Here is a 24610-nt window from a genome sequence, read left to right as displayed (position 1 = left end):
GGTTCCGAAGGGCTCCGAATTGTTTGACCTTTTGACCTCTCGCTTCGCACCTGGGTGAGCTTCTGTCGTGAAATCATGACTCCATTGCTCAGTGCTCAACGAATATTATGCAGACCTCAGGGGTTTATTCTTGATTTATCTAAACCGCTCGCTAGTTTTGCTTGCAATCAATTTACGTCTTTAATAAATAATAATTTTACGTAGATATTTCATACCTACTTATTTAGTCTCTAGTTCTAGTCTACTACAAACTTTTATTCGACCTAATGTTTTATATCCATGTTGGTACATAATATCTTTATCCACAGTGACAGTGGTAAAAGTTACCGACTAGTAACTAACTTCCTCAAAACATCACCTAAACTAAACCAATCAAGGCAAGCATCATAATTTAAATTTCTTTGTAATTAGTTAGTTACGTTTTTAGGGACTTTGCCTTGATTCGACTTGACGAGGGCACTCCGTGCCCTGCGTGCGTGATACATTCAACAAAAAACAGGAACTCATTTTTTTTATGTAAAAAAGCATAGATTAGGTATGCAACTATATAACTTTAGCTCGTGTTTATGTCTGTTTTCGTGCGGATCAACTCAAGTCGACCCTTTTCTCAAACATGTAAATCGAATTCTTTTGAATGTCTGTTTCTAGCTCATGTTTGTTTTCTATATTCTGTAACTGTAATAATGTTCTGAGATTTAGAAAAGAACAAAGAAATAAAAGTATAGATGTTTGAATAGGTACATTTTATTGTAATGAAGTGGCCAGTTTTACAATAAAATTTAAAATTTCTTACAACCATTAATCGGTAACTTACTAACAGTAGTCGATATTGATGTTTTTTGACACAATTTACTTACTTTACTTTTAAGGATTTGAAGAAGTTCGCGCTCCAGTAACAATCAATCAATATTTTAGGTTGTTTATTAGTTTTAACTAGAACAATGAAACACCACTATTTTACTATCAAAGATGTTTTTTCTTGTCGACATTATGACATAACGCTCTTATGAAATAAATTTATCCTTACGGTAAACAATTTTCTGTCGTCTGCCAAAAAGAATATGAACTCATCCACAAACACCAACAATACCTGTTTTTTTTTAAATATAACTTCTTTTCAAATCAGTCTTCACAAATACATCTCAAATTTTCAAGCTCTGAAAATAGTTTTCTTTCCAAATATACTCATTATCATAAATATTCAAATACTTAGAATAAAATCTATATAGGTACTTATAAAAATTAGGTACGTCGAGTTAACAGTATTTCAAAAGTATAACAGTATAAAACATGATACATACTAGCTTGTAAGTTAGTATTTTCAAATGAATTTTTCATAATTGACGAAATACTAATTATTAAATCGACCGTAACAAATTGACGAATAAGTAGTTTACGTTGGTTACTTAAATCATAGCATAACATTAAATTCCTTAGTATCTTAGGCAATAGAAAGTTGATTACGTACCTTGTCTTATTTAGATTAGACAGTCTAATTCAGAAAGATGAAGTAATGTTTTAAAAATAACTAAATATTACAGTGTTTTTCAGTTTTGGGACTGATAAAGTTTATTAATAACAAACAAACAGTACCCTTGTGTAAGTTTTCAGTTACAAAATACGTCTCGATCACGTTCGCGTTAAAATCTCAATTTGTATGGAAACACGAACAGCGCCTCTAGCGGAACGTTTGCGATGTTTGTGTTTCCATACAAATTGAGATTTTAACGCGAACGCGATCGAGACGTATTTTGTAACCGAAAATTTTCACTAAGGGTAAGTACTGTACACAGACAATAGAGAAAATGAACAATTGTAACATCTTTCTAAATTTGACCCAACAACGTTTACTTTGAAAACAATCAGGAAGCAAATTAGGACCTCAAGCAATTACATGTCAAGAAACCATTTTTAACATATTTACATACAACTATGTTCCAAAAAACATCGTACATGAGTACGTACGCTTAGTACCTCAACTGGGTGAAACTTATTAATTGGGGCCATCTTATAGCCATTTAAACAACAATAGAAGACCATTATAGAACAACAATAGAACATGGTTGGAGCATTGATCTAATAACCATCAGAAAATGAAAACTGTCAAAAAGTCTTTCAAAACATATAAAAAGATAAGGACCCCGGTGGCCGAGTGGTTTGACCTATGGCCTCTCAAGCAGTGGATCGTGGGTCCAAACACCGGCTTACATACTCGTATCTTGAATTTTTCGAAATTCACGTGGGGAATTAAATTTGAAATTTACCATGAGCTTTACGGTGGAGGAAAACATCGTGAGGAAGCCTGTACAAACCTGCGAAGCAATTTAATCGTGCGTGTGTGAAGTTACAAGTTGGAACTACGACCCAAGTCCTCTCATTCTGAGAGGAGGCCTGTACCCAGCAGTGGTACGTATATAGGCTGGGATGATGATGATGAAACAAGATGACTTTTTATAATCTCAAATGCTCAATGACTAGTACAAAAGGAGAAGTTGAAAGGTACTAAAAGACGATCATTTCGTGTTGCTTAAAATCATCTGTGCTTCCAACCAGTGAGCAAAAGGGACGGATGTTCTACCCGTTAAATTTTCCGGGGGTCTTAGAGAGTTGACTGTAGAGATTATTAGATCAATGCATCTGACGAATTACTTACGGAAGCAACATAGAAACCCGCAGACGTACTTCGGAGCTTTTATTTTAGTTTTGAGAGGGGATGAAGTAGGTAGCTTCTTGTACCGCGGCTGTTGGTAAGGAATAATGAGCTCGAGGACAGAGGCATCGTCCTCCTCAGAAGCGGTCAGTTCCACCTCAAAAAGCGAGGGGGAAACACGGACGGGGCGTTGTTCGGCGAAAGACCGATTCGGGTGCTGGGCGCAGTAGTTCCACGGTATAGGAACGTTAATCTCGACAGTAACGTCGCTTTCTTCGTCCATGCTGTCCTGAAAATTAATGAAAATAAGTTGATGATTTCATTATGATTGGTTTTTTGGAGTCTTTTTTGTATTTTATATTTCAACTCTAAATTTGTTACTTTTACGGGTACCTATCCCGTGATACCATATCGAAAATACAAACAGAGACATGGATGCACAGAAAAACCAGAAAAAGAAACCAGCGCTGGGAATCGCACCCAGGTCCTACACCACTGCTGGATCTTTTTCTGGTTTTTCTGTGCATCCATGTCTCAGTTTGTATTTTTGATGATTTCACACATAAGATCCAAAACACAAATAGAGAGTGCAGTACCTTAAACGACCTTTCATAATTCCACAGCCACTTCACCTAAATTACCTGTCTATCTATTCTTAATTTAAGTTATGACATTCAGTTAGGGTGGAGACTGTTAGTGGCTGTCGGTGGCTTTGTCGGCCTTTCAGCAGGCAAAGTGTCTGCCTGGCTTACCCTATTCTGGCGGCTATACTTATCCAGGCATTTACTAAAGTTACCTACTGTTTCCTTACACGGGTTTTACAGACGTGTTTTACAGTGCCGTGTGCATGCCATTGATCTTATCTTTGTTGTCGCCGTCGCTCAGCGTGGACAGCATGCAGTAAAGGGTTGGTAGGTGATTTTTTGCGTTCTAGATGCCATAGGAGTCTCAGGCGTACCCCAAATTTCTTGGTGACTCCAAGTATAAATAAAACCGGCCAAGAGCGCGTCGGACACGCCCAAAAAAGGGTTCCGTAGCCATTACGAAAAAATTAAGTAATATTTTTCTAAGGATTTCGTATTTTATACGGAATCTTCCAAGTTTAGGTATATTTTATACCTTAGGCTGCTATTTACTCATAACTACTAATAATTCTCAAGCAAACTCAGCCGTTATAGTTTTCCTTGAAAGTTTGATATACTTACTACCATCCTAAATGTTTTCAAATTTTTCCGCCCACCGGTTTAGATTTTAGAGGGGGGCACGCTCGATTTTAATGAAAATTTGCACTTTAAAAGTTGATTATTTCGCAAACAAATCACTGAATCTAAAAATTGTCTTACCAAACCCCTAATGGTGTTCAAGTACCTATCTAAAGATACCCCACACTAAATGGTTGAATGAGAAAAAAAAATCACCCCCGCTTTATGTCTATGGGAGGTAGGTACCCTAAAAAAATTTTTTTTTTAATTTTGAATTGTACCATTTTGTCAGCATAGTTAACCTATATATCCGTGCAAAATTACAGCTTTCTAGTATTGATAGTCCCTGAGCAAAGCCGCGGACGGACAGACAGACAGACATGGCGAAACTATAAGGGTTCCGTTTTTGCCATTTTGGCTCCGGAACCCTAAAAATAGGATCCACCGACGAACCCGGCGGCCTCGAAACGACGGATTTCGAAAACACTTTTGGCTGGTTGTAACAGAAATATAGAGAACGGGTCCATATCGGCTCGCATACTTATTGGAAGTCCGAGTGTTATAAAACAAACCTAACCTATAGTTTTGTATAGGATGACCATTTAAAAATTTCAGAAAACTGTAAGGTTTCAGTGGGAAATATATCATGACAAACGATGATTCGGACTAAAATTACGGTATGACTAGCGAAGAGTATGCGAATTTTGGCGCTCCCATAGAGAACTGCCGGCGGATTCTCTGGCAGGGAGAATTTTAATAGGTAAATATTCAGTGACAATAGTGGAGAGTTTACGCCGCTGGTCCCGTGGCTCGCTGTCGGTGCTGGCGCTATCGATGCAGCTGTCGGCTGCCTCTTGCGAGTGTGGCAATAGCGTGCACTCCTCTTGTTAATGGTGGGCTTACGTCGTTCTGGCGCCGCCGCTGGTCCCATCGCTCGCTGTCAGTGCTGTCGCTGTCGATGCCGCTGTCGGCGCCTCCTGCGAGTGTGGCAACAGCGCACTCCTCTTGGTAATGGTGGGCTTACTTCGTTCTGACGTGCCCGCTGGTCCCGTCGCTTGCTGTCAGTGCTGTCGCTGTCGATGCCGTTGTCGGCTGTGCTGTGGTAACAGCGCGCGCCTCTTGGTAATGGTGGGCTTACTTCGTTCTGACGTGCCCGCTGGTCCCGTCGCTTGCTGTCAGTGCTGTCGCTGTCGATGCCGTTGTCGGCTGCCTTCTGCAAATGTGGTAACAGCGCGCGCGCTCTTGGTAATGGTGGGCTTACTTCATTCTGACGTGCCGCTGGTCCCGTCGCTGCTGTCAGTGCTGGCGCTGTCGATGCCGTTGTCGGCTGCCTTCTGCTGTGGTAACAGCGCGCGCGCTCTTGGTAATGGTGGGCTTACTTCGTTCTGACGTGCCCGCTGGTCCCGTCGCTTGCTGTCAGCGCTGTCGGCTGCCTTCTGCAAATGTGGTAACAGCGCGCGCGGCTCTTGGTAATGGTGGGCTTACTTCGTTCTGACGTGCCCGCTGGTCCCGTCGCTTGCTGTCAGTGCTGTCGCTGTCGATGCCGTTGTCGGCTGCCTTCTGCAAATGTGGTAACAGCGCGCGCGGCTCTTGGTAATGGTGGGCTTATGTCATTCTGGCGCCGCCGCTAGTCCCGGTGCTCGCTGTCGATGCCGCGGTCGGCTGCCTCCTGCGAGTGTGGCAGCAGTATGCTCTCCTCTTGGTCATGGTAGGCTTACTTCGTTGTGATGTGCCCGCTGGTCCCGTCGCTCGCTATCGGTGCTATCGCTGTCGATGCCGCTGTCGGCTGCCTCCTGCGAGTGTGGCAACAGCGCGCGTGCCTCGTGCGCAGCCAGCATGGCACCTGTCACTCGCTAACTGAAATGTTTGACAACATAACCAAGTTATAGTTTTGGCCGTGATCTAGTAATAAATAAGATAGTACCTATGGTTTGAATAAATGGGGTATTTTGTAGATTATACCAACTCGTTCATTCCATAGCCTTAGAAACACCACGGAAAAATATTCTCAGCTGCCAAGTAGGTACATAGGACTTAATATGATCATGAATACTCTTTGGAACTGGTAGATATTTTTTCGTTTTTTAAATAGGTAGGTGGGTACTACGGTAATAGTAGGTATACGTTACCGGTTATACTCGTATAGGTAGGTACAGTAAAGGTACTTACACTCTTTGGTACAGTACAGTTGCATCAATTACCTATGCTGCGTATCACGGTAGTTTTTTTTACTAAAATTTAAATTCTTTTTTATATGAGTACTATACTTTATTTATATACATTGTAGTATACGACTGATTATTTTTTTATACTTATTGATTTTTCTACTACTTTTTTTTTACAATCGGTAATATTTCATGTTTTGTCCATCGCAAAATTTCATTAAACCCGTGATATTATAAATAACAGTAATGAACACAATAAAAAAAATAAGGACGTGCGATGCCTTTTTGTCACTTTTAAAACAGGATTAATAAAGACGTATCACAAATGGAAATGCGTACACCTTAACCATCCCAGCCTATATACGTCCCACTGCTGGGCACAGGCCTCCTCTCAGAACAAAAGGGCAACATCTATAGCACATGTATAGGTAGTAAAATCAATTGCACAATATTGGTGAGCATTCTTGAACATGTTCCCGATGCATTAACCCGTGTGCACGACCATAGTGCACTTAAATTGTAACCAAAAAGTCAATTCGAGATCACCACACCTTAAATATGTGGTCTTATAACACCGGTATAACTGCCTCTGAAGTACACAAAACAAAACAACAAATTAGCGCACTTGACACTAATTACTATTGCAGCCTCCGATACATCGAAATTACGTCAATAAAATCATGGTCGCCACGTACCATGTGAGAAAGAACTTCGTCTCGCGCGTCAATAACATTATCTACGTACGCAAATCGAAGAACTTTGTTTGGTAGGCCTGCCTGTCCAGTCAGCGTCAAACACACAACAGAACTCTTCTTGGCCACAGTAGATTTTTCCGAAAGGAGATGCCACCGGCCACGCACGTCTTGCATAACCCCTCCCTCGTTACCATGGTAACGAGAGCTGCGCGCGCAATATACCTCAGTATTTTACTTTTGACAAATGTATTTACGTATTTGTCAAACTTTTTGAACAATAGCAAGAATTATTGAGGTTTGTGTTATAGGGAACAATTATTCGGATATAGACCAGTAAAATGGCACCGAAAAAGGTACGTAAATATTGTAAAAAGATTAAGAGCACTATTACAAAATGTTGCAAAGTAATGACATAGTTCGAATGAAATTTTTAACATAGCTTCGAGTAAAACAGTCTAACTAACTTTCTAATTTGCTTGTATTTGAGTAAACTGTTAAAATTATGTAGAATATATTTTGTTTATTGATATGTAATTAAAATATTATGTAATTCATCGCATCGATCAAACACACATTCACGTTGCCACATCCACCGACCTCACGACTTCAGCTCACGACTTAAAGACCACACGTGATAGAAATGAAAATGATCAAAATATTTCTATGAATGGCAGATTATAATGCTGCGAGACTGGAACTAACCCGAAAAGCTTAACTCGAGAACGACAACCTATCACTATCAATTAAATACTCATAGGTGTATAAGTGGGGGGGGGGGTGTACCGTGCTCACCCCAGTACGGTCTTGTGCCCACCCCAAGCTGTTGGGCTACCGATTCAAAATTCTATAATACTGCTATATTCACACAAAAATCTAGGCCAGGCCCCCCCTGAAAAATAACTCTAGATAGAGCCTGGCCAAGCCAACTCTGCAGAGAATCATATGGTAACACTGCAAATGTAACGCATATTATGTACGTGATTTGACTTTGAAATACAGTGTTGCCAAATTATTACGTTGCATACTTAGCTTGGCCAGGCTCTACGCCAGTGTTATACTATCTCACTTGGAGCTACGTACCTACCTAGCGTACCTACTACGAAAAACTTCTAAAGTGAAATTAACACTAAGGGGCTGTTTCAACATCCATTGATTAGTGTTAACTGACGGTTAAATGTGATGCCGTCTCCGTCTATTCAAACAAAACAAATAGAGACGGCATCACATTTAACCGTCAGTTAACACTACCAACGGATGGTGAAACAGCCCCTAAATAAAACTGCTATCTACTAGTTGTTTATGTCGGAGCGCATCACACGAATAGCTACATTTCTATTTCTTCAATAAACCACTAAAATTAGCACCAAATCTACAAAACGAGCACTGTGCACTCTCATGTGCCCACAGAAGTACTACCACACCAAACTTAACATGATAAGTAAGTAAAGAAAGATAAATATTTATCAAATCTATTTCACGGAGACATATTCCTTCTACATTATATATTTTGGACAAAAACCTCAGCACTGAACATAATTACCAGTAAACTTATTAACGACAAGCAAATAACAACGCTGAATAATGACCTTGATCATTTGCCTAGCTCCCTAGCGTGCAAGAGGCGAGTAAGCCAGTTAGATTGCCAGATCTCTGGCGGAGTAAGTCCAAGGATAAGTCTCTTGGGATGCTACTGAAGCGGCTTACAGTAAGTACGGGCCCTTAGGACCCAGTCCCTGTTTAGACGCTTGTGTGCTCGTTAACACTGTAAATAGCGTCCTTGTCAGCTGTCTGTGTATGTTTTGTCCGTCCTTGTCTATTTTCGAACTCGCCATTTAATTTATTTATTTGGAAACGGGATAGCCAATAAGCCTATTAGTACCTGTTTCATTTGTCGCTTCTAAACATGAAAAACTATAGTGCAACTATAGTTGTGGTACTTTTTTATTTTAAAGGTATGTTGAATTATTCTTTGTTTGCTAAGTGAATGTCTGAATCATCATGTTACCCCGTATTTCGTAAATCCTGTGTGAGAACTCTTTTCCCATTTAAAGACCGTTGGAAATAGATTTGGTGTACACAGTGAACCGATTAAAGAAGCATTAGTTTCGTCAAATCTATTTTCAGTCATAAGTCTACTGAAATGTAAACGTGAATGCTAATAGTTTTAGATAAGTAAATCGTAGACGTACCGACGAAATTATGTATGGTTCAAATGAATATCAACATTTCGTTTACTTAAAGAAGACTTACCAGGAACGCGGTGAAAACCGAAATGAATTATTAATAGGAGGAGGAGAAATCGATCATAATTCCTATTACCTCATTACGATTATCAGTACCAGCGTTATTATCCCATCGATTCGACCCCACCGCTTATTTCATTCATCATCGGCACGCGACACGGAAGGGACAACAAATCGTTAACTTTTATGCTTCCCAATATACGCTCATTTGTATTTTGCTGCACCTGGTCACGGCACCTAAATATTTGATAAAAAATATACTTGTCAGTGGTTACCCCTTTTATGGTCACCGTCAGGAAATGTGATCCCCTACAGAATACGAATAGGTACGCATGTGAATTATGTCTGCGACATGTTTTCGACATAGCATGTTTGAGAAAATACTTATAGACCGGGAGATGGTGACACAAAATATTAGGTCATTTGTACCAGTATGGCGGTTCTTCAGGGGTCTAATTACGGAATGACGAAAAAGAAAATGATGGAAATAGCGATGGTACCGGCGGCTCAATCGCGTGGGCGTTAATCGAACGTGTCGGATAAATAACGAGTGTCGAACACATTTGTTCCACAAAAATGCTTGTATTTTCCGATAGTCGATAAAAAAGAAGTAGGCGGTAGCGTAATGCCATACTTCTTCGGTATGACTTACAGCCCGCCATACCGACACCATACCATCATTTGCTTTTTTGTCATTCCGTAATTAGACCCCTGAAGAAACGCCATACTGGTACAAATGACCTAATTGACCATGATTTTGTGTCACCATCTTCCGGTCACCAGCTTTAGTTTGATAACCACTACTGTACGATTGTGTGTTTTCACATGCTTTATTTTAAATGTCGAACCAATTTCATTCTGCAAATAAACTGAGGAATATGGTAGAATACCTCTTTAAAATAAAAAAAGCTTATAAATCATGATTCTTCGTCTCACAACTAACGAGACTTTAGACATGACACTGTGTAGCTATAATTAGATTCTCGCAAAGTTTTACCTTTGTGGAATTGATGGGCCTCGCTTTATGTCTGACGTCTTGAGAATCCTCTGCAGTCACTGCAGAATGTTCAACCTTCTTCGAATAAAAGGATACAAGCTATGTACCTGATAGCAAGTTGGCAAGTATGTCCACGGCAGCTTGGATGTCGTGACGCCGCTGTACTAGTTGCTGCCAGACACGACTAGTAATTAGAATTTGGTGACACGCCCGGGCAGGGGCGGCGTTTGCCAACTTAGTACAGTTTGCAGAAAGAAAAATTAAGCTAAAATTACTAAGTTCGACCAGCATATGATTCTGGTAGTAAAAACAAAAAGGATGTCAAAATAATAATACCGTTACATTTGAGCAACTTTATCTTCCAGCTCTAAGTATCCCACGGTTAGGCATTTCTATCACTAGAGTTAGATATTTGAAGTATGTAGATTAACTCAAATTCAGCCGCAACTAGGTACTGATACTACCTACTTTTTTACATAAGTAATTTTACGAAGAAAATTTTAGTGCTTTCGTACCTATTTACGAGTAATTTCTACCTGAGGGTATAAAAATAGACTACCAACTGAGTTGAGTCTAAGTCAAAAATAGCTCGCAACAGGTTGACGTCTGAAAAACTTAACCTTTAATGTGGGTTGTTTTTCGTTTGTTGTCCTTACTTTGAGCTAAACAGTAGCATTACCGTTATTATAAATTGATGTTGTTTACATCACAGTTAATGTTGGTAAGTACGGAAGTTGGCAAACGATATAGATGTATACAAATTTAGTCAATGTTTCCAACAGTGCAGCAAATTTGTCCGCTACCTTATTCGCCGTAGACGTGTCTTCGCACTGCCTGTGCGTGTGCGTGCAAGTAATTTATTTTTTTGGTTTTAAATTTATAATGTCATTTGACTCAGACAGTGATAGCGACGTAAGTACGACAACGTAGGTACTTAACCATTTATACAATCCGACTTAATTGCGTGACTATATATCTTATCGTCCGATCTTTATCGGTTCCTTTATTAGACCCTGCTTAAAATAAAATTTTAATGTACTGACTGACAATTAACTGTCGTTTTTTGTGTAATTTGACGAGTTCTATAGTTAGTATAGTTTGCTTAATTTTGAGTATTAACATTATCATATTCAAAATAAATTAATTAGCTATCTATCCTTTAGACATTTAGTGTAACTGTATTGAACGTTATGACTTTTCTCGATTTAGTTTTTTGTTAATGGTTACAGAAATACATATGGACAGTACTAGGGATCAATCACGTACTCATATATATTAAGTATAATACGAGTATGTATGATCCTGAGATATTTTTGAGCACACTCCTTGCCTTTTGCATCAATGCCCCTTAAGTGGCATGCCTCGTGTTAAAATACAAGAATATATTAAGGGCTCAAGACATTTTTAGGTATTTTACAAGCACGCAACTTTCCTCAATAGTTTGTTTACCGTGTTTCTTGGCCGGAACGATGTTGGCCGCAATTTAATAGGCGATTTACATGATCAGCCCAAATAAAGACCTAACATCGAATGGTATGCAAATGAAGCGAGCTTTTCAAATTTGTGGAAATCTGAACAGTATTTGATTCGCTGTCAGCCGAGCCTTGCGTGTTTCTGTTACTTTCTGTTTCAATTCGGCAAAGGGCTTCGTTATTTTTCCATCATGTTAAAGGCAATGATTAATCGCGCGCTTCACGGTGACGACGACAATGCGCTTTTACGGAAAACACTTAATAATTTAAACGTATGTAGAGATGTAGAGTTAAAATTAATGACTGTGTCGAAAGTTGCTTGCATTGGTAGTCTAATGGGCGTTTACTAAACTCTTGACAGAAAGAAGCAAATAAATCGAAGGGCAACTTAGTGGAAGACGAAGGACTAGACTGGCTCAAACCACGCACACTTATAAAGCCTGACGACCAGGAGGAAGTTCCGGACGCAGTAAGTAGTAGAATAAACTTTGTTTTAAACAAATTGCTAATCAAATTAACTGAAATTTTCACAGAATTTTTTATTTGTGCGAATAGTTAGTACTTACTTACATTTTCTATAAATAAATATCGTGTTTCTCATAAATAATTCTTATACGATACGATATTACAATACATTTACAATATCTGGACAGAATATTTTCACAAATTTTAACATCGATAGGAACTAGAAGAGGATGTTGGTCGTATTTTAACGACCATTAACCCGCAATGGGAACCAGATGAGGTCGCTTACCATTACGGCAAGAATTTGTTCGTCATCAAGCCCAAAATCACCTTTGGGAAAGCGTATCCACTTTACGTGTACCAGGGAACTGCAATACGTAAAGATTCAGACGAAGCAAAAGCACAAATCGCTGCTGGCTACGGTAAGTTATTCATACTCGTAGCTACTAGAAATCCGCTATAAAAAGGAATGAATAAGGTGAACATGAATAAAACAATTATTGGCGAAAAGTATATGGAGCACAAAACATGGATAAAAACGTTTTCGCTTATGCACGCTTTAAAAAATGTTTTTGTACTTAAAATAATAAGTACTTAATAATTCAAAGTTCTAGAAAAGGTAGGTTTCTATTAATAGGTAGGTAACTACTTACATAAACCAGAAAAAAGAGTTTGTTTCGGAGAGACCAAATGGGGTTTTTAAAAAGAGAGTTTTTCAAGTATTCACTATCATTTAAACATTTCATTTGATTTTTAATCGACTTCAAAAAAGGAGGAGGTTCTATGTTCCAATTTTTGTATTTTTTTTAATGTATTTTCACCGATTACTCAGTCAATAAAATTGTGGACCGATTTTACAAAATTATTTTTTTATTCGAAAGAGTACTCTTCTGAGGTGGTCCCATTGTCACCAAGTCAAGATCTGATGATGGGGTCCTAGGGTAATCGAGGGCAAACCTCAAATTTTATAGGCACACCTATGGCGATTTTGGCATTTTTAGCACTAAGATAAGCATTTACATTCAGAAAGTATCATTTGTTAAACTGGACCTGATGAAGAAGACCGTAGATGAGCAATGGAGCTCGTCAAAGCTAAGTAATGCTCGCTCGTCTATAAACTATCATGATTAATATACCTAGATAAGTGACTAAGAAGAAGCTTTAAGTTATGATTCTTTCGAACGGATCTGATGCTGAAGCCGGAAGGTAGGCAACGGAACTCTGTTATAAAACAACGTAACTATGATAAGCCGTGTTTGGGTTTAATGGAATCGTTGTGATCTGTAGGTATTTTGGCTAAGAATCACTAAAAAGTAAGAAAAAAAGAAAAATTTTAACAAAAAAGTAAAACCCAAAAAAATTATTAAAAATGGAACCGACTACAAAACCCTTGTGAATATTTTTCTAGGTACCTACTAGCTAGAAGTCGGTGACTCAGCACGAGCCAGCAAGAGCGGAACAATAGTCGTCTACCTCACCTACATAATATGGGTTTCAATCCCTCCTGCTGGGTCGTGCTGAGTCACCGACTTCGAGCTAGTAGGTACCTAGAAAAATATTTCCAAGGGTTTTGTAGTCGGTTCCATTTTTAGTTATTTTTTTTATTTTGTTGGAGTCGGTTTTACTTTTTGTTATAACTCATTGGTGAATTACCATAATAAGGCTTTAAAATCTGTACTTACCTAAGAAAACACCTGAAGTAGGTCAATATTACCTATGTATATGGCAAAAATAATCTTCTTGTCAGTGGTGGAAATACACACTAGGTCATGTCTATTTGAATGACATAAGAAGCTACGAGTATCATTGATAATTTCCAGGTATGGTTGGCTTTGACGATGCGGGGCCGAAACGAGCAAAAGTCAAGAAGTCCAAAGCCGAAGAAGAAGAAGAAGAGGAGCCGGAACCAGAGCCGGCCGAGCAGCCGGCGCCTGAAGAAGCTAAGCCTGAAGGTAAGAGAGAAATCAAAGATTTTTTAAGATTACGTATTGTAAAATAATAATCTTTAATTCTTTATTTATTTCGGAATACTTACACAGGACTCCATTGATGACTAGAAAAAAGATTCCAAACCAGAAACACACCTCTGTTGCGGTTCCTAAATTAAAAGCTTATACTATAGATAGGTACGCTTTGAATTTAGGAACTGTAGTTTCTTATATTACATTTGCAATTTTTTTATGAAAAATTGACATTAAGTAGTTAGTTGGCCTTAGATGCTAGATTAGATTAATAATTCTGGTTTTACTTGAGATAAACACTAAACTAAACTACCTAAACAGATAAAACTAGTCCATTTTTAACCAACTTCATTAACTCACATTAATTGTATTTACCTCTTTACCAATTTCACATTTTTTTAACGTTTTGAGAATTTTCTTTATTTCTTAAGTTATGAGATTGCTCATGAAGCCTTAATATACTGTAGGACATTTAGTTGTACCTAACTTTTTTCCTGGTTTCTATTTTATTTAACGCAGATTAATTTTAAACTGCTCATATGAGATTTCTAACATTAACCTCACAACATCTACAATATAGAGGATGTGCAGCCTGAAGAAGAGAAGGCCCCAGCAGCTGCCGAAGACGCGGAACCGGGAGAAGGCGTTACCGACGAACAACAAGAGGGCGAGCAGGTCGAGGAACCAGAAGCCGCTGGTAATTACTCTATGATTAGTACTATACGAACGTATCGATCATGCAGACGGGGGAAAGTACCTAAGCCTCGAAACTGCCGAAACCCTTCTGCGGTTGTCATAAAGTAGCCATTATTCGTAGAGGTAGCCCTAATTTGAAAAAGGTGGAGCTTAAAGGTGACTAGAAGTTGTGAGTAAATGATGATGTGCAGTTGCTAGAAAATTAATTGATGGAGAGCTCATTCCCAATGTAAGAAATGGAAATTATTAATTTTCAGGAAAAAAGTGATAACTAAGTAAATGATCATGTTGCGGTTTTGTTTCTTTGCAACTTTTTAGTTGCGGAATGCAAATCATACTTACTTGATGATTATAATCATAGAGGAGCCGGGTGACGCGCCAATGGTAGAAGAAAAGCTGGAGATCAAACCACGAGTCAAGAAACTCGCCAACCAGTTCAACTTCTGCGAGCGGGCCGCCCTCACCTACAACAATCCTCGTCGGGTCTGTTACTAGTATTTTATTACTTACCTATTTACTGTACTTACAAGCTGTTACAAAATATATTTGAAGTGGAAAGGGGGTAATATGGTCCCTCCTAAAGGGTTAATTAACAAATGAGAACCATAGTATGAGCTTAGGACTTACTTACAGGCAAGGGCGTCGTCAGCCGATGGCCCAGAGGGGGGCAATTCGATATGGAGGGAGAATGAGAAAAGTATGAATTGTACGAGTAGGTAAGTATTTATTGGAATTGGAGAATTCATTCGAGTTTCGGTTTCGACGTACATGAATGATCGATCAAGCAAGTCACGTCAAAGACTTAGGACTAATTTGGTTGCTTTAGGTAGGTACATTTGGCAACTTTTTTAGAATCTCAGGGGGGAGGGCAGCTGTAATTTTCTCTCTGTGTACCTGTTTTCTATATCGCTTAATACTATTTGTGGTGGTGTCATTGTATTGTATTCTTTAATGGTAAAGATACCTCATTTTTTTCGAGTCATGCGCGTATATTTGTTTTTTTTTTTCAATAATATACCTACAAAGTCACATTCATATTACAAAGCAATCTTTCATGGATGTTGTAGTCGGTAGACACGCAGACGATACCCCCGGCTCGAGCAAACTACGCGGCCACGGCTCTCCAGAGCATCATATTTGACTTCTACCAGGAAGACTACGCGCGGAAAATGAAGGAAAAGGAGGACGAGAAACCTAAAAGAGTAAGCTGATTTGTATTTCAAAATTTAGACGCAAAGACAATTTGATCAGACCAATGACTTTGAATGAGGCACGTTTCGACCTATACATCAGAATAAAGATTTCTAGATGGAAAAGAAACTTCTAAATTTACCGACTCCATAGAATAGGTAATTATTTCTGAACTTTTGTGATAATTTCGACATGTCAATCTCTTGTGGTTTTAGATGAAGAAGAAAGCGGCGAAGCATGTAAAATCAGCACAGCAGATTCACGATGAACAGCTGGCGCAGCGCATCCGAGAGGCATGGGCCATACTCGAGCGCCTTGTCAATCAGAACATCTTTGATGATATCGGTAACAACTTTAGGTTGAGTGCAAGTCTTTTCAATGTAGATCTTTAAGTTCACAGGCGTGAACAAGTAAGCATATTTACTTACTGTAACTAAAATGCAGAATAGGTCGTCTTGAATGTACTTACCTGAAGTGAAAAAAGTACAGTACAGTCAAGGGCAAAGATATCGACACGGCCAAAGTTGCAAAAATATGTATACACGGCCTTAATGTTAAGTGCATGTCGTGTATACATATTTTTGCAACTTTGGCCGTGTCGATATCTTTGCCCTTGACTGTACAACTTTGCAACATACAAATATTATTGGATATAACATACTGTCAGCTAACTTATAAAACAGATGATGATAGATAATCTTTGAATTAAAACTACCGTGAGACGTAGATATAATTATTAAAATACTCGATACATGGGTCACACACGTATTAATAGTTGAAGTATGCCCGACATGTTTCGCCACCGATGGCCGCGCCTAGAGCCGAACAACCAGATGCGCTGGCGTGCAGTTCACGGTTGGCTTTCCATTTGAGCTCACCTTGAAAAGGAGCCACGGATTGGTTCGAAACAGGCCAGGCATACCTCGACTAATTATTAATTTGTCGATTGAAAATGAGAGTATTACAGTTATTCAGGGATGTATTTATATCCTTGGTTCCCTAAAGCGACGGAAGACCACGCTCTCCAGCCAGAAGTCGGAGTGCAGGAACATCTGCTGGTGCTTAGCCGGCACTTGGAGTCTAAAAGAGCGAAAATTGTTGGCTAAAAATAAATACATCAGTAACCCGTGTATTTTAATAAAAATGACGATGACGTTGATGAAACATTTAATTTTTACATCCAAACCCTTTCCGAGGATTATCTTGTCAGCTCAGTCTTCTGCGGAATGCATTCACCCTAAATTCTCGACAAACGGTATAATAATAATAATGTAACTAGTTAACCTATCAAATTTTCAACAGAAATGTCAATGCGATTGAAGCAGCGCGCAGTTTGTGAATAATCCTATTTTTTTACAAATACCCAGCGCAAGATTACCGCTACTGGGACGACCCGTCTGACGAGTTCCGCGAGGGTATGGGCTCGCTGCTGCCTCTCTGGAAGTTCCAGTATGAACCGATGAGCAAGCATGCAGTCTGCGAGGTGGCGTGGAACCCGCACTACCAAGATTTGTTCGCCGTAGCCTATGGATCATGTACGTTATTTTCGATCGTTTATATATAAAAAAACAACAACAAACTTAGAACATTCTTAGACTGGTGCAGTAAATAATGAATGACTTTCATTCGCACACTTGATATTTACCTAAGTGCTATAATATGTTACTAAAAATACTTACTTGCTATCCGGGCGCAGTGACCCGAAGTCTAGGCCTCCAACACCAGACTCTAGGCCATGCTTTTACGATCTTGGGTCATCTCTTGTCGGCCTTTGATCCCGAGATCCAGAAAAGGTCTTTCAGGACCTCGTCCCTGCAGCGGTACCCGGACAAAACCGTTCCAAAAATAATAATCATCTTATTTTCTGTCGATGTGCTTTAGTGGATTTCACGGCTCAACAAAAAGAGGGTTGCCTCTGCCTGTACAGCATCAAAAACCCAGCGTTCCCAGAGTATGCTGTCGTCACCGAATCGCCGCTCATCTGTCTCGACGTGTACCATGAAACTCCGTACCTCGTTTGCGTGGGTAAAAGCTATATCTGTAACTTTGTATAGTTTAATGCATTAATTACACTAACGATGAATTTTAATTATGGCCTAATTATACTAGGACGCTACGACGGCAACGTTTGCGTTTACAATTCACAATTGACTTTGGAGTCATCTTACCAATACAAATCGGACTCCGTACGCGATAAGCACAGCAACATAGTTTGGGAGGTGAGTTGACCAACCAAAATATTATCTAGAATCCATAATCAATCTCAACTCTTAAATCTCAAAGACGTCTCCGAGTTAATTTTAGCAATATTTAAGTCCTGATATGTCCCGTGTTTGCTATTAGTTTAATTATTTTATTCTATTGTTGAAAATTATTGCACGGTTCAATTTGATGCCGTCTCCGTCTATTCGAACAAAACAAATAGAGACGGCATCACATTTAACCGTCAGTTTACACTAATCAATGGATGGTGATACTAATCTATGAAGACTAATCAATGAGTGGCCTCAGGATAAGGGTAAAGCCCCTCGCATTAGACAAAACTGCCTCAGGTCTGAAGTTGCCATTTGAGAACCAAACCAAATTCAGTATGAAACTGATAAGGATTTTTTTTAGCCATTTAGCAGAGACTATACGATAATTGGATGTTCAGATCCGCTGGGGCCCCCGTCTCCTGGACGGCGAAGCGTCATTCTTCTCGATCGCGGGAGACGGCCGCGTGGTGCAGTGGGCGGTGATGCCTGGCGAGTTACAAGCCACTACCATCATCACGCTCGCTTCCAGCGTTCCGCCCATCCCCGGCCCTGATGGGACCATGCTCGCTGTTAACAGTAAGATGCTTACGTTCCCACTTTGGTGTAGGATGCAATTTTCATGGGAGCCTTTCGCATTGTTGAATACTTATTTTAAAGTAATGTTTGGTCGAATGAGCTTTTTTTGGTCCATTAGATCGTTTTAAGCTATGCTTACTATTAAATATAGGTATTATCAGCACAGCACCCCGTCCGTTGCTCAGTTATTGCTGAATACAATCATTTTCACCGGCTACAAGACTTTTCGCAACACATTAATTATTGATTACCTAAGGGATACTGTATAATTATAGTATCCCTTAGGTAATTATTCACGTCGAACGAGGTAATTATTACCTACTCATTTTGTAAGTGTGATAAGTCCCGGGTGCTGTAATGGTTATGAGTGGAAATCGCGAAAGTTTAAAACTTCTAATAGATTTCAAATCGGTGCCGAAGTATTTGCATTAAGAAAAACTAAATAAAACTTCACTCGCAGTATGAAGCAGCGTTTCCGCCGGAGATGTGCGCGGATATGTTGCGAGGAATATGTTTTTCATTGACCAATAGAAACGCTTCATTTACCTCGCCTCGTTCCGCTCAGCTGTTTCCACCAGAGATATGCTGTGTGAGGATGAGCGTTTCTATTGGTTAATGAAAAACACATCCCTCGCACTTTATTAGTCATCAGCAAAAGTGGATGTGCTGTTGTAGAGCTCGAAACGATTATAAGTATCCTAGCTTCTATCAGTGCTGCTAGACAGAGGCGTGAAAATCACTGTAATGCTCCCAGAAAAGATGCTAGGTAGGGCACACCTTGGTTGGCTTCTCGGTGATGAGATAATAAAGTACCTACCTAACTTTATTACCTTACAGTCTCAGTATGAGGAAATCTAAGCTATAAAATCGATGTCAGCTCTGTTTTGTTGGCAGTGATTTAACTACTTGCATGTCACCATTCTGAGCTCAGCGTAAGATTATAACGCAGCGCAGTCTTACCGAATTACCAATAGTACTTATCACCGCTAAGCCAAGGTTTGCCCTACCTACGGCAGTTTGCCTTGCTCTTGACTTAGCCTCCAAATCTGAACAACATTATTATGCTTCTTACCTAGTCAGTAGAGACGTGCTTAGGCTAATATTTAGGCTCGACAGCCGCTCATCCATTTCTGTTACTGACTACAATATCCAGTAACTGCTTTCAAGGTTGTGGCAGCTGCATCTGCTTCCACCCGGAAAAAGCGGAGATCTTCATGGTGGGCACAGAAGACGGCATGATACACACGTGTTCCCTCAAGTACAACCGGAACTATGTGCGTTCTGTGCAGGGGCACCACATGCCGGTGTACAGGATACACTACAACTACTTCAATAATAGCATCTACGCGTCCTGCTCGGGCGATTGGAGAATCAAGATCTGGGAAGACGGAAGAGAGTGGGTATTTTTTTGTCTTCATACAGACAGACATACAGACATGGCGAAACTATAAGGGTTCCGTTTTTGCCATTTTGGCTCCGGAACCTTAAAAACCGCATTAAAATCGGTCCACCCGTTTAAGAACTGCGGTGCCACAGACAGACACAGACAGACAGACACACATTGCGGTCGAACTTATTACACCCCTCTTTTAGCGTCGGGGGTTAAAAAAATCGTCAGATGCACCACGCCCGCCTTTACTATTAAATACCTACCTACAATCAGTGCAAACCAAAAATCTGCCTAAGATCTCTAAAAATAGTAGATTGTACAACGCGAGCATAAAACAAGCCATTTTACCCAAGACGTTCATATAGCCACCCGAGCCGCAGTCGTGGGGAAAATGGGTTTAATGCTTGAGTTTTACACTCTGCTTTTCACTTAGATTGCGAGGAAATGAAATAACAACAGTGGAAACAATTTTTCACTTTCTATGTACATACCTTTTATTTTTCATGCATTATTATATAATTATAATTTGTAGTTTATTGATTTATTTTGATTGATTTTAGTTTTAAATAAATTAGAAATTATTTAAAAAATATGTAGAATCTTTTTTTTGTGGCTGTTGACACCTGACTGATTACCTTGGTCTTAGACGAAGATTTTACCTTATGCACTAGTGCATAAAAAGTCATTTTATGTCCCCTAGATCCAGCATAAACATGAACTTTACGAGCATGAGAAGTGAAAAAATTATTATTATTTATAGGCCCACGTACTAAACATTTTGTTAGCATTATCCTAACATCAACGACAATTGCGACCAAGGCCTTTATTTGCTTTTATCTCTGCAGCGAGCCCCTCTTTATGTTCGAGCTGGGTTCTCCGGTGGGTGACGTCAAGTGGGCTCCGTATTCGAGCACCGTGTTCGCCGCTTGCACTGCTGATGGGAAGGTACGTACACGTAGAAAGTAGATACCAACCAGCTTTGCACACTTCGTTTTCTAAATGCGCCGTCGACGCGCGTTTCTATCAATGCAAACGCGATACGCACAAGAGTTGTATGGCTGCTCTATGGAAAGAAAGCGTTTCTAAAGCAAAATATTTTACCATTACAATATTTTACTTTTTTAAATACGTTCCAATAAATGCCAGTTGCCAGCAATAGGTACCAAATATACAAAATAATCTTAGTAAAAGTCTGGACGTTTTCGAGGTTTTGTTGAAAAATGTACGAGTTGTGATATGTAAAATTTATTATTTTATGCATTTATTTTTATAGGGTGCCCTTCGCAAGGTCTAAAAATTTTTGGTCGAAATTGTTTGATACTTATATAATATTATTGTATGGCACACTTCTTCCTTTGCATAGATTTTTTGAATACATATTAGGTAGGTATATATATTACTTAATACGAGTATATTTAATTTAATTACTAAAATGCTAAATCCATAATATATAATAATTGGTTAGATCGAACTATTATTTAGTCAAATATTCAACGTCCTAAAATTAAAATACCGACGGTATTGTTATTCCATTTAAACAATTAGCTTTGATTCGCTTTTCTTATGTATAAGGGAAAAAACAACCATTTTTAACATCTTCTTAATGGTTTAAGCTTACTTTAAAGTTTTTGAAGATAAAAGAATGAATGTTTGATACTTGGATAGGCGGAACAGTGAATGGGGGCGGGGGGTGGAGCCCCCGCAAGGGGCCTCGGGGACGTAACCCCCCCATATATGATTGCTCAACTATAGGTTGGTTAGGTTAGTATTGTGTCAAACTAGGCGGAATAGGAGCTCCGCGCGGAGCTCCTTCGACTTCGCCTCAGTCGTTAACTTCAAATGAATAGGTAAGTATGTATTTGTTTTCCAGATATAAAATTAGTAGTGCCAATATTCGGAATAATAATTTTATAGGTACCTACCTAATAATACATTCGACAAAACAATGTTATACCATAGGTACAAACGTTATAAGTACTAGACAATTTTCCGGCCAAAAAATATTATGAAAAACAATTTCGACCAAACAATTTTCGACATTTCAAAACGTTATGAAACAAAATACCTCCCATTTTTTTATTTCAAAATAATCTTCAATTTGGTGTGATATCAGGTGCAAACGCTAACAGTAAGTGTCTCTACTAGTATAAAAATACATTTCCTTGTCCAGGTGTATGTCTTCGATTTGAACGTAAACAAGTACCGCCCAATCTGCGCTCAAGCGGTAGTCTCTAAGAAGAATAAGAAACTGACAAGAATTGATTTCAACGCCTCCATGCCAATCATCGTGTGTGGCGACAGCAAGTAATTTTTTTTTCTAAATTGGTGGTATATGTTAGTACCTAGTGCCACCAGATTTACATTCACGCATACAAGAACATGTGTAATGAATGACAGCAGGATTTTGTGATTTTCAAATTCAATTCAAATTCAATCAGTCATTTCATTCATTCTTATGTGCAATCAGTTATTTTTGCAGCTGTGTGTGTAATCATTCACTTCAACTCTCGTGGCACTACCTATAGGTAGAGGGTCGTTCTCATTTGTTCATTTCTAGTACCTACCTATCTTAGTCGGAACACTCGCGTACTACTTAATCATTTTTTCCATAATTTACTGAATCAGGTGTTACTTTGTGGAGGACCATAACAATGATCTATAAACAATTAGTTTGCTCACCCGCGACCTTACGATAGCTACGTCTGTGCAACAAAGGTGTGTCCATGCAGCTCCTCCACCTCTACATGTAAGAACATACACGTGACACTAACCCAACTATTCACCACCATCAAACTACGCTGACGCGTTAGATGTCTAACATCTCGTAGTCGTATTGCTCTGATGATAAACTCTGGTTGAGTTCGAAACCTGTCAGCGTAGTGTGGTGATCAGTCTAAACTATGGGCATGGATATGGATGAACACGGTGAAGCTTCTCGTATTAGGGTTCCTCGTAGGACTACAGAACCTTTAAAAGCTTACAGAAAACTGACTTAAGTGAACGGAGAAAATCGCTCGCCAGGCCGCAGGTAGGGCGTATTTGTGACCCGACCGTAAGCGTAGCACCGCTACGTAGGTAACGTGACCACAAGCTAATAAAATATCAAGATGTGACTCGTACCTTATTTAGTCATAGCTGCCTAATAGGTACCTACTCATTCTTTATGCTTACGTATGATTTACAGTCACACATAGCACAGCCGTAAAATTCTTATATAAATTGTGAGACAGTAGGTACCTAATCTTAATGTATAGTGCTTAATATATAATGTCTAGTGACAAACAAATCCATTATGTATGAAGGCCAAAAACATATAATAATGCAACGAGAAGAAAAAAGAAAAACTTATACTATATACAATACAATACAATACAATACAAAGACTCTTTATTGTACACCAGACATAGTAAGCGATACAGAAAACAGATACACAGAGAAAAAAAATAAAAGGTGAGCAATAGGCGACCTACCTTGAGGTTGAGGTTATGGGTAAACTAACTGATATTATTTAACAGAAATCGAATCCATTTTGTATATAATTTCGGTCAATTTACCATGCAGTATTGTTTAATTAGCTGTAAAATGATTTTGGCTCAGTAACCGAGTCCTAACTCAGTGACGGTATCTACAGCTGCTAGTAAAATACGCCCGCAAGTCTTAAATCAATATTTCGCTCGCTTCTCCAGCGCCTCCATAGCTCAGGGGTTAGAGCACTGGTCTTGTAAACCAGGGGTCGAGAGTTCAAATCTCTCTGGGGGCAGGACCTCATATCCTTTTTTCATTTTTTTATTTTATGAAAAATTACGTTTTCATGCATTTGAATTACTCATGTACAATTTTTTTCAGAGGCACGTGTCACGTTTTGAAATTATCACCTAATCTACGCGTTATGTGCAAACCTCCCAAGAAAGCAGTTGGAGTTGATCAAAAAACATTACAGGTAGGAATTTTGGGGTTTATCACACAGTAAAATATGGTTTTAAGAAAAAACGCCATTACTTCTAAAAAACTATTTTTTTAGTTAACAAGCGTTTACGGGTCACACTAAACCAGTTGATTACCCCTGTGGCAGTTGTGAAACTAGGATATACTTACCTACCTATTATGGGTGTAGAAAATTACAGCTCTAGTTTGGATATGTCAGTTTTGTTACGAATTTTTCTTAATCATTTCTTAATTTTCGCAACAAAGCGGACACATCCGTACAATATTTTGGGAACACATTTGGAGACCCTGTTTTCCAGATCGGAATCATGGACTGAGTCTACCTTCCAAATTTTGTTGAAATCGGGAGAGATAAACTCAGGGTACAACGTAAATGCCCTTTTACGACTGACCCTGTGAAAATATGTCACACTTTCGTCAAAAATAAGCTTTCATCGTAAAATTACTCTACAACAGTCGAAAATTTAATTAAAGCTGTAGTTTTGAAGCAATACACCAATTTTTAACATAAAAATGTTTTTTATTTATCCCACAGATAATGAAGTTAGACAAACTGCTGAGTTTGGTGCGTGATCCACCTTTTACCGTCGGTGTTGTGGACGAGAAATTCGAAGATGATTGAAGATTTGTACGAATTTTACACGTTTTTTATATTACTTATTCGTATTGACGTATTTTAATAAAGTAGGTTAATGTTATCAGTAAAT

At 39.0% G+C, this 24610-nt stretch overlaps 2 protein-coding genes and 1 non-coding gene across 8 annotated transcripts; 2 read left to right on the top strand and 1 right to left on the bottom strand.

The window, feature by feature from the left end:
* Window positions 1-724: 724 nt before the first annotated feature.
* LOC141435025 (uncharacterized) lies at window positions 725-10112 on the bottom strand. 4 transcript variants are annotated; one of them, XM_074097546.1, is made up of 3 exons: window positions 10060-10112; window positions 5571-5709; window positions 725-2939 (listed from the first exon to the last, which is right to left on the bottom strand). In XM_074097546.1, exons 2-3 carry the CDS (start codon window positions 5688-5690, stop codon window positions 2646-2648), a joined length of 414 nt encoding a protein of 137 aa, XP_073953647.1. In that variant the 5' UTR covers window positions 5691-5709; window positions 10060-10112; the 3' UTR covers window positions 725-2645. The 4 variants fall into 4 exon arrangements, with proteins under 4 accessions (XP_073953647.1, XP_073953645.1, XP_073953643.1 ...); XM_074097544.1 differs by lacking the exon at window positions 10060-10112 and adding an exon at window positions 6713-6905; XM_074097542.1 differs by lacking the exon at window positions 10060-10112 and adding an exon at window positions 6762-6902.
* Window positions 6957-24606, top strand: LOC141435019 (dynein intermediate chain 2, ciliary-like). 3 transcript variants are annotated; one of them, XM_074097537.1, is made up of 17 exons: window positions 6957-7065; window positions 11786-11893; window positions 12107-12311; window positions 13710-13841; window positions 14431-14547; window positions 14908-15029; window positions 15614-15748; window positions 15953-16082; window positions 17105-17272; window positions 17619-17762; window positions 17847-17956; window positions 18391-18568; window positions 19736-19964; window positions 20804-20903; window positions 22129-22262; window positions 23805-23898; window positions 24439-24606. In XM_074097537.1, exons 1-17 carry the CDS (start codon window positions 7051-7053, stop codon window positions 24523-24525), a joined length of 2208 nt encoding a protein of 735 aa, XP_073953638.1. In that variant the 5' UTR covers window positions 6957-7050; the 3' UTR covers window positions 24526-24606. The 3 variants fall into 3 exon arrangements, with proteins under 3 accessions (XP_073953638.1, XP_073953637.1, XP_073953636.1); XM_074097536.1 differs by lacking the exon at window positions 6957-7065 and adding an exon at window positions 10785-10864; XM_074097535.1 differs by lacking the exon at window positions 6957-7065 and adding an exon at window positions 11172-11696.
* TRNAT-UGU (transfer RNA threonine (anticodon UGU)) lies at window positions 23646-23718 on the top strand. Its single transcript has one exon. It is a non-coding gene; the product is annotated as a tRNA-Thr (tRNA).
* Window positions 24607-24610: the final 4 nt, after the last annotated feature.

Source organism: Choristoneura fumiferana, chromosome 14, assembly GCF_025370935.1.
Source record: "Choristoneura fumiferana chromosome 14, NRCan_CFum_1, whole genome shotgun sequence".
NCBI classification, from domain to species: Eukaryota; Metazoa; Arthropoda; class Insecta; order Lepidoptera; family Tortricidae; genus Choristoneura; species Choristoneura fumiferana.
This window is presented reverse-complemented; position numbering and strand designations above follow the sequence as displayed.